Source organism: Penicillium subrubescens (genome assembly GCF_028828155.1).
Source record: "Penicillium subrubescens strain IBT 31985 chromosome Unknown utg000007l_segment0_segment0, whole genome shotgun sequence".
Taxonomy (NCBI): Eukaryota; Fungi; Ascomycota; class Eurotiomycetes; order Eurotiales; family Aspergillaceae; genus Penicillium; species Penicillium subrubescens.
In genome coordinates, this window is record NW_026643157.1 from 2,769,232 (window position 1) to 2,781,844 (window position 12,613).

At 50.6% G+C, this 12,613-nt stretch overlaps 4 protein-coding genes across 4 annotated transcripts; 2 read left to right on the top strand and 2 right to left on the bottom strand.

The window, feature by feature from the left end:
- Nucleotides 1-643: 643 nt before the first annotated feature.
- Nucleotides 644-1,884, bottom strand: N7473_010764 (Rab geranylgeranyltransferase subunit beta BET2; the record flags this gene model as incomplete). Its single annotated transcript, XM_057156703.1, has 5 exons — nucleotides 644-686; nucleotides 740-864; nucleotides 920-1,371; nucleotides 1,434-1,719; nucleotides 1,786-1,884. The coding sequence occupies 5 exons, from the start codon at nucleotides 1,882-1,884 to the stop codon at nucleotides 644-646; spliced, it is 1,005 nt and encodes a 334-aa protein (XP_057005358.1).
- A 4,503-nt stretch (nucleotides 1,885-6,387) lies between these two features.
- N7473_010765 (uncharacterized protein) lies at nucleotides 6,388-8,415 on the top strand (the record flags this gene model as incomplete). Its single annotated transcript, XM_057156704.1, has 2 exons — nucleotides 6,388-6,940; nucleotides 7,001-8,415. 2 exons carry the CDS (start codon nucleotides 6,388-6,390, stop codon nucleotides 8,413-8,415), a joined length of 1,968 nt encoding a protein of 655 aa, XP_057005359.1.
- Nucleotides 8,416-9,501: 1,086 nt separating this feature from the next.
- Nucleotides 9,502-10,257, bottom strand: N7473_010766 (ribosome biogenesis protein RRS1; the record flags this gene model as incomplete). The annotated part of the gene is made up of 2 exons (XM_057156705.1): nucleotides 9,502-10,108; nucleotides 10,196-10,257. 2 exons carry the CDS (start codon nucleotides 10,255-10,257, stop codon nucleotides 9,502-9,504), a joined length of 669 nt encoding a protein of 222 aa, XP_057005360.1.
- Nucleotides 10,258-10,475: 218 nt separating this feature from the next.
- N7473_010767 (mitochondrial 37S ribosomal protein mS29) lies at nucleotides 10,476-12,375 on the top strand. Its single transcript, XM_057156706.1, has 2 exons — nucleotides 10,476-11,224; nucleotides 11,295-12,375. The coding sequence occupies exons 1-2, from the start codon at nucleotides 10,576-10,578 to the stop codon at nucleotides 12,167-12,169; spliced, it is 1,524 nt and encodes a 507-aa protein (XP_057005361.1). The 5' UTR covers nucleotides 10,476-10,575; the 3' UTR covers nucleotides 12,170-12,375.
- Nucleotides 12,376-12,613: the final 238 nt, after the last annotated feature.

The following is a 12,613-nucleotide window of genomic DNA, read 5'->3' on the forward strand; positions in this document are numbered from 1 at the left end:
TCGAAGTCTCGGAAACTGTACGAAAATGATGAAGGGATGATGTGAGGGAGACGATGATAAGGAAGGTTCGAAAGAGGATTGGAAAGAACGGAGGAGATCCAGGGGACCTGTCGAGGCAGCGAGGCCTCGAGGCAATCACCCGCCCCTCCTTCAGAGAGAAGGCCCAGCGTAAATCTGACGGGAAGCAGCAATCGAAGCATAGTCTAACTCTCCAGAACAACCAAGGGTTCAGCCTTCCCATATTGAAGGGGATGTCCAGGTGGCGGTATTGTCATTTTCGAAATGAACCAGCGTAATATTGTGCTATCTCCGTTTTCTTGGTAGATTGACAGAAAAACGCTGTAGAGAAACGCTGGATATGCAATATACAAAAAAAAAAATAAAAATAAAAGGAAGAAAAGATAAAAAAGATAAAAGAGAGGGCAAAAGAAATTGAAAAGATAAGGTAAAATATGTGCCACGATGTCTTAACAGCCATTAGGCCATTGTGGGATGGTATGAAGCGGAATAAGTCAAAGTGGACATTGCTCTCCTCCTGCCTTGTATCCCATAGTTCATGGGAAAAAAGAATCAATGGGTTATTAGATGGCAGGAGGGTTTGAAAAGTCGAGGAACAGTGCAGTGTTCATACAACATAATCCCTTTACTTTGCAAAGCATCGTGCAATGACAGACTTAGGCATGCAGCTGGGATATCAGTCAGTAAACTGGTCAAAACAGAGGAGACATGGGTCACAAACTAAATAGGGTCAACTTCTTGTAGACCCTCCATTCCAAGAAGGCTCAGGCCTGCGATGCCAAAGTGTGTATGGTAAACATCAACCATATTCCCAGGGCGATCAGCGAAGCCACCTGCTTCAGGGTCCTGTGTCATGTTAGAATGTAGATGGTAGAGATAGATAGAAGAATCATAAACAAACCTGGCATTGCAAAACAAATGATGCAAGTTTTTTGCCATCGATCCAATGAAGGCGGTCAATCATGGCTAAACTGGACCCAACCCACCAGGCATAACATGCATCGGGGAGTTTCTCAGGACGCCCATTGAAACCACCTTTGTCAATTTGTCGTTCACTCAGCCAGGCCCCGAGTCGATCCTTGTTCACCAGATCCAGGCGACCGGCGATAGTTAGAGCTCCAACACAGGTGAAGACCTGCCCTGAGTGGGATTCTGCGCCAGGGGTCACACCGTAGGCTCCATCGAAGTTCTCACAACTTTGAATGTAAGAGACAGCTTTGGGGATGTCGATCATGTCTAGTAGACCCAGGAGGGATAGGGCATTGAAGGCACCATACAGGAAACGCGTATCGGTCTCACCCCATTGATCACCCATGAAGGAGCCATCACGTTTGTTCTGCAGGCTTGCGATGACTAGGATCAATCAGTCAGGTTTTAAATCATCGACGTCATCACACAGGGAGGTGGGAACATACAAGAGCCAACTTTCTGCTTGCCCCCAAGACCACGCTTCTCTAGCTCATCCACAGCATCGATAGTGACCAGAATCTGGACTGCAGAGACAGTGTAGAGCATGTGAGCATCATGGCCAGGGGCAGCACCAAATCCTCCGCTGTCCTTCTGGCAAGAAAGCACGAAGTCAATAGTTTCAGTGCGGGGTAACGCGTCAGGATGTCCAAGGAGATGAAGTGCAGTCAGTCCCCAATAGACACCATTCAGACGCAAGTGCTCGGTAAGCCAGTATTCGAGTTCATCTTTCCGCTATAATCACTGGTTAATCAGGGGTCCCTACCGTATGACCTGGCTTCAAGAGAGAAGATCACGCACAGTGTCCAGGTTTTTGATGTATGCCACATGTTTCAAGGTGTGCAACTCCTGGTCTGACGAGATGCCTCCAGCTCTGCCAGGGCCTGATACCAGCGCCATTGTTAGTGACTGTGGGGGACGCGTCGTGATGGGCGTCGTCGATTCAGCTCCAGTGAACCAAGGGGATAGATAATATTGGGCAGATTAGTGACACAGGATGAGGAGAAGATTGTCCCGTGGGTACCCTCTGAATGAAGGATGTTGCTCGGGTCATAGCTGTCACGAAGCTAAGATGCAATGGGTGAACGCCACCAAGGGCTAGCAGAGCCTCGGGACAGGAGGTGGGGAGGGGCGAAGTGTGGCTGAGCGGGAAATATTCTTGACCTTTTATAATTGGCGAATGTGTGTTCACGTGATTTAGCGCGAATTAGTTTGCCGAGGGCGGAGGAATATATGGCAGTGCAATGCAGGCGGTGAATATTCGAGGGCGGTGAACACTGCCAGAAGACCCGAAGCAAGTGCTATATTATTCAACTCATCGAGTATGGAGGACAACGTTGCTGTAGGGCTACCGTATATGTTGGATGGAAATAATCTGATCAACAATGGAGTCGCTATATTTTACCAATATCAGATCAAATTAGGGCTTGGGGGAACTACTCTGACCAGTTGTCCTTTGTATTGTGGTATACCCAAGTCGATGATGGCATTGATAAATAATGCAATCGTTGCTGTTAAGCATGTTCTTTCAGGCAAATGGATTGTGGACGCCCAGTATTTGAAGATGACTAGATTTCTAGTAGTATAAATTGGTATCTTTTAGACATTATTTCGACTAAGTATGGGGAGGGAATGAGGCGACAAATTCTATACTTCGAGCGAACTGACTCACAGTTGCATGCTCATACATACTTTGAGTCTTGAAAAGCTACCAGACAACACAATGGTAGATCTCCATGCTTACCCAGAACCAGCTTAGTTCATTGTCCCACTGATGACTGTACAAGTGTGTTCATTCTCTCAAAGTCGCACTGCAGATTGCTCCGTGCACCGAGGTGTTGTATGTTTCCGGCGCTAGTCTTAGAATATCTGCCATGTTTCAGACAGAGAGGGATCTCTGGGACGTGCGGGTGCCAGGACGAGTGGACCGGGTAAGAACCATCGCCATGGCCGAGGGATTTGACACAATAACACAATAAAAGTAAATTGAATTTATGTACCGGTCGCACAGTGGTCTCTCCACCGAGGTAGGAGTAACACAGATAAGCAAGATGGGGGGGAGACAAAGACCAAGAAATAGAAATAGAAATGGAAGCTTGTTGATGGGTCCGCGGCCGGATCAAAGAATAAGGCTGAGTTATTCTGGTGCAGTACAGAATGGACGCCAATGCTTTGTGCACCGTACAGTCGTACAAAAGATAGAGATTTCCATTCTGGTCGTCGTTGTTTGAGATTAAAATTTGATAAACGAGGTCGTGATGATCGCTTTGCCACCGCAAGGGTCTTTGCGGCACCAACGTGCTGCAGTTGGCTCATTTCGGTTCAGCATAGGGAGCGAAGACTAACCAGGGTCCTGCAGGTGTCTGATAACCGACTGTCAAAGTAAACATGAGTTTACTTTAGGATATCGATTTCAATTGCGCGGATTGGAAGATTGTGTTATTAGCTCAAGTATGTACTAATCTGGAATATATATTCGACGAATCGGCAAGGATACCTATGTACACCGCATTTCCAAAGGTACTTGTACTTTTGATTAAGCGACTGGGTAGCTCTCTTACATCACTACTGTACAGTACTCGTCTATGGCTCTATGTACATATTTCGTACTCCATGAAGACAAGCCGGAGGGTTCCTCACATCCTCCGGCACACAGTGACACAGGATCAGGCAAACGATTTCTAAAAGAAGTCCACCCCCACTCTGGATTAGCGTAGGATCCGAGCCATGGATGAAGAGGGGAATGGGCAGCGCTTCTCCAGGGCGATGGACATTGTCAGTGGACAGAATCTGAAACTTGGGCAAACTAGGCAATTTAGCAAGCCCATGAAGCAAGAAACAAAAAGTGGAGACGATGGGGCCCGGTGCAAGCGCCGTGGACACGTTTTTGTCTGACGACTGCCTTTGGTATTTGCCTATTTGGAGGGGGTGTAAGGTCTATTATTATGACTCTGGCCTATTATTTGCATGGATGGAGCCTGGAGTATATTTCCCAGGTATTTGGTTCAGCGGAGAGGCGCTGGGAAAGTCGCGTGGTTATCGTTCTTTTTTTTTCTGTCTCTTTTTCTTCGAATTTACCCCTGAAATATACATACTCCGTACTTCCGAAGTATGTATATCTACGGAAGTCACATTGTTATGCAGAAGGACCGTGTACAAATCCGAGCAGCGCATCATACCTTGGAAGACATTCGTGTTATCATATTCCGTGTCCCTTGAACTGGTAACTTTCTTAAGGCTCCCATGATTCGGATTTGTCCGGTTATGCCAGCATCTGCGACAAACGTAACCGTGGAATCCGCGACAGGCACAGACTGGTGGGATTCGCCAGTCATCCAAGATAACTCCACTCTGACTCGATGATCGGCCCAATCAACGTCAATAACCACTGCAACGTAAGGCACGCACATCATCCCGCCCGTGGCTCTGTTTGTTTGACCCAATGGCTTTGCCCGTTCCTGGTGGGGAGCCCTCCGATCGCGCGGACTCGAGTACACAGTTGTACAGAGTGCTCAAGAGGTTATTGAAAGTCATTGCCCGATGAGGATTCCGGTCCGATCGCGATAGAGTAGTACTGTAGTTGAGTTGTCAGCGGTCATTGTCGGTGTCAATAACCTCGAGTACCGGTGTTGCCTAGACCGGGATGTTGCTGTTGACAAGGTATCTATATTCTATAGTCTAAATAGTCTCTATTGATGGTACCTGGATGAGATGGAACAACCTCAAACACTCCACCGTGATGCCCATGGAACGGCCCCCAAGGATCAATGATTGATTGACACATGAGATCATGGCTCACCGTGAGCGAAAGCGAGATATAGTAGAGTATGATGCATGGCACACACCCCAGTCGGCCACCCGTGCAACATGGATCCTTGGGACAGGTCCTTGAGACCATCAGATAGCAGGTTATAGTAGGGTATAGTAATATAGTAATCAGACGAGTACTGGTACTCTGGACAGAGTACAATGGATGTACTTTGTCGCTATCTGTACTCCATTGTCTTAGTTATAGCTGGTACCAAGTATAGACTGGCATAATTAAAGCCAAGTGGGAATCCCACTGGGTAAATACAAGAGTCTCCACCGACTTTCTTTTCCCCCTTTTAGAATGCATGCACCACTTTTTTTGGCTGTCAAGTACAATTCCACAGTCTCCAGTCTCCAGGACTCTCCCCCCGATAACTGATAACCGGGTGGCTTTGGGGCCTTGCATAATCGTCCTGCGAGGAATGCGTGGTCGCTTCTTCAACTCTCCCACAATCCACCCCATACCACATTGCATCTTGCATTTTGCATCTTGCAGCTTCGATTCGACTCAGTTCGAGTCCTTCCTTCACCTCCAGTTTCACACATCCCTTTTTTACCGCTACCATTGCCCGGACAGGCTAGCGTGGCTGACCTGTTAACTCGACGCTTTCCTGACGGGGTCATAGTCAGTGCTCCCTGGCTAACTAACGCAGCCGCTACGCCAGCGCTAAGTCCATTAGGGGACTTTTCCTACGGTCGTCCCTCCATTCTTCCTTTCCCCTTGATCACAACCTTTTCTTGGGGCTTGACTTCGATCGTTTCTGGCATCACCCTCTCTCTTCGGACCAGACCCCTTGAGTCTAGTGGCCCGCGACTCGCTTGAAACGTCGCCTCCTGCCCTGCCGATCCTCCGATCCCCAACACGCCAGAAAAAGAGGGGGAAAAAGCGACTGGGTCCTCGCAATCACAACACACCTTCCTACAACTTCTTCCTCCCAGTCCTCCACCTGCAGCTTTTGCCTGGATTGGAATCGCGCAGAGAACACGTTGTGGGCAACATATCATGAGGGACTTGTTGGTGAGTCGTTTTGCTCGAGTGTGCGCGAACCCTCCTATGGTGCCTGTGAACCAGTGTCTGGGTCTTGCTTTGATAAAGACCTCGTAGCACTTCCTTTGAACTCCCTGGTCCCCTGCCTCAGTCATCGTGTCATGAGGTGTCACTTGTTCTTTTTTTAGACCTCTCCGACGGTCCTGGCTTTTTCACGATCGATTTGACTAATTGTATACCATTGTTTCCTCTAGAATCCACTCTGCCGATAACCTTTCTTCCCCCCTCCTTTATTTGATGGAAACGACCGTTTGCATCTGAACATAACCATAGTCTTTGCAAATAACCGGCCAAAGCAAGCCATCTGCACTTGAAGATTAAGTTGTCTGATCACGGGTGGTCAACAATCAGATCATCAGGTACGCCTCAGCCGCAATCCTGGTCGCCTGGATGCCCATTGCTGACGTCGGACATTTGACAGCTGAACAAAAATAAAGTTGAGCTGTCTACCATCTGCGCGACACACCGATCCGCATTTCTTTTCTTTCTCCTTGAACCCTCGCACAAATACGACTGAGGCCCGGCTTCCTCGATTACCGCCCAACATGCCATCTCGCAACTCCACCATTCCCAATCTCGACCTCAAGTCGCTCAAGGTGGACTTTAGCAGCGGCAAATTGACAAGCCCTCTCTCTCCGGGGGCTCAGAGCTCTGATGGTCTCAGTCCCTTGACGCCACGCTCGCCGAAATCATCCTCCAGCTCTCCGTTCCTCAAGGGCGCCACCATCCGTCCTGTCACCCAGGACTCTAGCAGCAAGGGCAACAGCCCTGTTATCGCACCCAAATCCCCTGGGCTTTCGGCTACTGAACTTGGCCCCGAGCCGTCCACGCCTGGTCTGACAGCCATCCCTCAATATTTCCCCTCTTCGAAAGAATCCGGCAAAGGCTCTCATACGCGCGATGCGTCAAAATCATTTTTCGGCAACCTGAAAGCACCCAAGCCGTCGCATCGAGCACAGCGATCAGATAGCTCAGAGAACTCCACAGAACCACCCAAGAGTCGAGGCAGTTCGAGAGACCGGAAGACGGCACCGAAGTTCTACGAGTCGACCCCCGACTTGCCTGGCACCCTCGCCAAGGCAGGTGAGAGCGAGAAGAGTGAGTATTTGCCTTTACTTGGTCCTTTGAAAAACACAGACTAACAGCGCATGATTCCAGACGGAAACGGTAACAGCGACAAAACAGCTCAACCTGCTGGACCTAAGAAGACCAATACCGAGATGGATCCCGCTCCGTTCAAGAAGAGCAAGCCCCGATTCGCAAACCTTTTGACCCGATCACGATCTATTCGAGTTGACGAATCGTCCGGAAACCGAGCCGCTGGCCGACGGCCATCTACTGGTCTTGCGAAGCTGGAGGAATTTAAATCAACAGAGTCTTCGAACGCACCGAGCGCATCAAGCGCACCACGCGCTGCTACCGCTCGTCCTGAGCGTCCCGTTGAAGGAGGACTATATCCACCCCCACGACACGCGGATGCTGCGTCTCTGAGGAAAGAAAAGAGCCATGGAGGGTCCATGGTGAACTCTGGATCCTTGAGCCAGGTCTCTGGTGCTTCAGCTGCAATTTTCAACAACCTCAAGCAATCATCAAGTGGAGCGGCTGATCGTATTGGCAAGGCGGGCAAGGGCTTCTTCGGCAAGATCACTAGGAGTGGTAGCACGAATGAACGGGAACTGATCAACGATGATAACTACGTGTGCTCTGTGATCAATCTTCCCCTCATTGAGCAGGCGAGGAAGACCCGCATTGCGAAAAAGCTGGATGGTTGCAGAGATAAGACCGAGTTTTGGATGCCAGCGCTCCCTTACCGCTGCATCGACTACCTCAATTACAAGGGCTGCGAGGAAGAGGGTCTCTACCGAGTACCAGGTAGCGGCCGCGAGGTGAAGCACTGGCAGAGGCGGTTTGACTCACAGTTGGACGTCAGTCTGTTCGATGTACCAGACCTCTATGATATTAACACGGTTGGATCCTTGTTCAAGGCCTGGCTTCGTGAATTGCCAGACGAACTCTTCCCCAAAGCCACACAGGACATGATCGCCGAGAAATGTGAAGGTGCCACCACCGCGCCCCAACTTCTCAAGGATGAGCTGTCCAAACTTCCACCTTATAACTACTATCTTCTCTTCGCTATCACTTGCCATCTCAACCTTCTCCACTCATACGTCGATCAAAACAAGATGGACTACCGCAATCTCTGCATTTGTTTCCAGCCTTGCATGAAGATCGATGCCTTCTGTTTCCAGTTCTTGGTCTGTGACTGGAAGAACTGCTGGCAGGGTTGCTGGACCGAGAAGGAATACATTCAGAAGGAGAAGGAGATGGATGAGATGGAGAGGAAGGCTGTGGAAGAGAAGGAGGCCAAGGTCCAGGCTGAGGCAACCCAGTCTTCATCTCGCCACGAACGAGCCGTCTCGTCAGGCTCCAGCTCTCGGTCTGAGGAAGAAAAGCCTCGCCCAGAGACGTCTCGTGGCCGAAAGGCCAAGCCAAAGAACATTGAAACCGCGCACACTCGAAGCATCTCACAGCTTCCGGAACTTGGTCCGCCTTTATCACCAATAAAGATTTAGAGCTGAAACTTCTCACTTTTGTCTATGGGCTTACTTCACAGTCGCCCGCAAAACATCTTCACGGGCATATTGCCCCGGCTTTTTTTGGACCTGCCTTGGAAATCATCAAATCTGGGCACTCTACTATTCGGCTGGACCGATTATGCATCCATCCTTGGAAGCCTGCAAGATCACACGAGACTTTGGCAGTTCTCGGAAATCGTATTACCAGTTGTTGATTGATGGCGACGACGATTCTCAAAAACCTCACATCATCTCTCATTTCTTTCTCCCAATCTCGTTACTCACCTCTCTACTGGATGCTGTTATCCCCATGAATCACCACTTGGTCTCAATCCAGCATCCCGTCAGAGTGCATATTCTGGCGTCTTCGGCATCGGTTATTTCCCTCATCGGATGATCCTCACATGACTATCATCATCTTCCTCGATTTACGCTTTTCCTGTTTGTTGTATATGTTGATTTGCACCGTACACACTCCCACCCTGGCGATCTGTGGCTCTCATTTCATTCCCTCATTTTATTCCCTCATTCTGTTCATCTGAATCTCATCGTCTCCTGCGCTCTGTGCCCTGTTTGGCAGCACTTCAAATATCCCCCATTTGATTTATCTGCTTTTCATGCTGCTGCTGCTCTTCTTCTAGATTCCCCGCCGTGGCTCTTACTATGTTCTGTCATTTTGTGCCTTGAGTTTTTTGTTTCATTCGCACAGTTGCCAGGTATCTTCTATTTTATGTCTATTTGTCTGTGTCTGGCGTTCTCATTTGAGGCTTGTACGATAGCGACAGTGAGATGGCATTTTCGGCTCAATGAAGACCTTTTTAAGGCTCACAATGATTTCCATATACTCCCTAGAAACATGAAGTACGTGAAGTAAAGTTAGTCCCTCAATGGGTATAGGTAGGATCATTGGCATAGACATGGCGACATAAACAATGCTTTTGATAAGGTGGTCTCACAACTGGACAATCGTAATGAAGATATGAGTCCCAATTCCCAAACCCCAACGCCCGAGAATGAAGAATAGAAACGAAATCTAGAACTATACAGGCCCCAGCGAAAAACAAAACTCAGATCAAAAAAAACCTAACCACTGCCAGGCTTCCTGGACCGCCGCTCATTAGCCCGCTCCTTACGCTCGTTCCGCTTAATCCGATCTTTGCGCTCAGCCCGATTCATTCCACGGATATTACCACCCTTGGCAGCAGCGTCTTCTTCCTTCTTCCAGTCCTCCTCCTTGACCTCAACAGCCCACTGGGTGTCCTCGGGCTTGTTCTTGCCCTTGTAGCCCCAGCGCGGCACCCACTCGCCAGACGCCTCGTCGTAGGCTAGCTTCTTGCGGCGCTCCTTGTCGGCCAGGGCGAATCCGGGACGCTGGCTGAACTTGCCGATACCCTTCTTGCGGGCGAACAGCTCCCACTTGGTAGGGGGCTTGGGGATGGGCAGGGGCTTGTGCCGGGGGCAGGCGGTGGCCGGGGCCGGGAGGTTGAGGAGTACGCCGTTTTGGGCGGAGGAGGTGATGGTGCATGTTGTCAGGAGCTGGTTTAGGAGGACCTGGGCGCCGTCGCGGGCGATGGCCTTGAGGGAGTCGTTGAGGGGTTCGCCTTGGGGGAGCTCAACGGGGTTGGGGTCGTTGACCATCAGATTGCCCAGGTCGAAGGTGTAGGGAGAAGGCTTGGAGACGGTTATGGGGCTGGATTGGGGCGGTTGATGTTAGCTTTTTATGTCGAGTGTTTGGGTTGATACAGATTCAATATCAACATGGAGGAAAGTTTCGTACAGTCTCTCGGGCTTGTTGGAAGCCGCATCTGTGGCAGAGTTGCCCATCTTGACGTCGGGCATAATGAACGAAATTCAAAGCTCGAATAAAAGAGCCAAAATGTCAGTTCAGAGCAAAGAAATGAGGCGGAGATAAAGCTGCTCGGCAAGAAGAAAAAAAAAGTGGTTATCACAGCCTCTTCTACTTTTCTGCCGTTTCCTGACTAAGGCACCAGCCACACCGCCATCCCGAACGGGCGGAAGGAATTCATCAAATTATTATGGGTAACTTTACTACACCCGACACTCCGAAATCCCGCCCATCTGCCCCAAACTCTCTCACTCCCCAATTCCGCCTCGAATTGACCACACTGGCCGCCGTGCCAGTGTCTGAGTGATCCAATGGCCTCCTCGTGGTGCTGGAGCTGCCTCTCGAGGCTTCGCGCCCCGTCAACACCGCGAGCAATTCTCCCTCCGCAGTCCATCACGCCCCGACTCACGACCGCCTCCTTCCACTCCTCCGCCGTGCAGTATGCCAATCCGACCAAAAAGAAGGGTGCGCTCGTGGCAGTGAAGTACCGCCAGGGTCAGACCCTCCGCCGGAAGAAGAAGAAGACCACCGAGCGTTCGCGTCCCCCGGCCGTCGGCGAGCGCAAGGCTTTGCGGAAGCGTATCGTCCTGAGCAACCCGAATGCTCTTGAGGTTGAGGGTATGCAAGACTTGTCGGCGGAGACTATGATTGATGCTCGTCTGCGGGGCTCTGTTCTGGGTCTGCCTGTGCCTATGCTGGATCAATTGAGAGCTGTGCAGGCTTTCAAGCCTAAGCAGGGTTGGTCGATATTCCGCCGGCCGGGTACTGTTCTGCGACGGGATACTCTGGAGATGGCTCGTTTGTTTGAGAAGATCTCTGGAGAGGGTGATGCGGCTGAGAAGGGCAAGGTTGTTAAGAAGATTATTACGGGGTTGAAGGGCTCTGGCAAGACTGTGCATTTGTTGCAGGCTATGGCTATGGGTTTCCTCAAGAAGTGGGTTGTGGTCACAGTTCCTGATGGTAAGTGTTGCAATTATTCATTTTTTGGGTTCAACTGAGAAATTCAAGTCACTAACTGCTCATTTCACAGCTCGAGAACTCGTGTCCGGTGATACTAGCTATTCCCCAATTGAGGGCACCAACCCTCTCCAATACGTTCAGCCCAATGCTGTGTCCGCCCTCCTGATGCGCACCGTTGAGGCCAACCGCCAGGTTCTCTCCAGTCTCAATGTTTCCCAGAAGCACACCGGCCTGCCAAGCCTGAAACCCTCCTCCACCCTGGAGGACCTCGCCAAACTCGGCTTCCAGGATGCCGCCATTGCCTGGCCCGTCTTCCAGGCTCTGTGGACCGAGCTGACTGCCACCGCCGCAGCCCCCGGCATGGAGAAAGACTTTAAGGCCCGCCCTCCCATGCTTGTCACCGTCGACGGCATCGCACACTGGATGAAGGAGAGCGCCTACCGCGCCTCCGACTTCACCCCCGTCCACGCGCACGACCTCGTCTTCGTCAAGCACTTCCTCTCCCTCCTGCAGAACGGCCAGGCCTCGCTGAAGAACGGTGGTATGGTCCTGTACGCCACCTCCACCTCCAACAACCCCAGCATCTACACCCTGGAGGTTGCCCTGGATCAGCTAGCCGCCCGCCAGGCCGGTACCAGCCCTTCGTCCCCGGACTACCCTTCCCCCGAGGCCTACAGCGGTGCCGACGCCCGCGTCCTGGATCTCTTCAAGCCTACTACCGGCAAGGAGCCCCAGTTCGAGCTCCAAACCCTCGGCGGTCTGACCCGCGACGAGACCCGCGGTTACTTGGAGTACTTCGCCCGCAGCGGCTTGCTACGCGAGGAAGTCAATGAGACCTGGGTTGGCGAGAAGTGGAGTCTGTCTGGTGGTGGTATCATTGGCGAGCTGGAGAAGTTGGGCCGTCATGTTCGTACCACTGCGCAGACTACCCCGGTCTTGAACTAAGTGTTGTTTTGGTTGGATATACCACTATACCACTACCTGTTGTTTGCTTCTCTTGGGCCTGGTTAGGCCTTTGGCTGCTGTACTGTAAATGGGATGTTTGCGGTCTTCCTTTTTATTTTTATTTTTTTCCTTATATGTACTTTACAATCTGAGTCTCCTGTCTTTTTCTTTCTTTTTGTTTGTATGCATATAATGGATATGTTGGGTCTCTATATCGGAATGTAGAGAGTAGAGATGTCTGTATGTCTTTGAAGCTAAACATTTCAATTTGTCGACAGGTAGTGCATAGCACTTCCTCTGGTAAGAAGATGCGGATTGCATCTTGGAATATTTGACAGGTATTTAGATACATTCCTGGTCCGCAACCTCCGATCCTTGATTTAGGGCCGGGCGGGCATATCCCACTCTGCTGTTCCACGATGGGCGGAGGCGAAGAATATCCGA

Bases quoted from the DNA above. Each gene is read 5' to 3' on its own strand.
- N7473_010767 (XM_057156706.1), top strand. From the start codon at position 10,576: ATGGCCTCCTCGTGGTGCTGGAGCTGCCTCTCGAGGCTTCGCGCCCCG. The intron at 11,225-11,294 runs GTAAGTGTTGCA...CTCATTTCACAG, and splicing joins TGTGGTCACAGTTCCTGATG to CTCGAGAACTCGTGTCCGGT.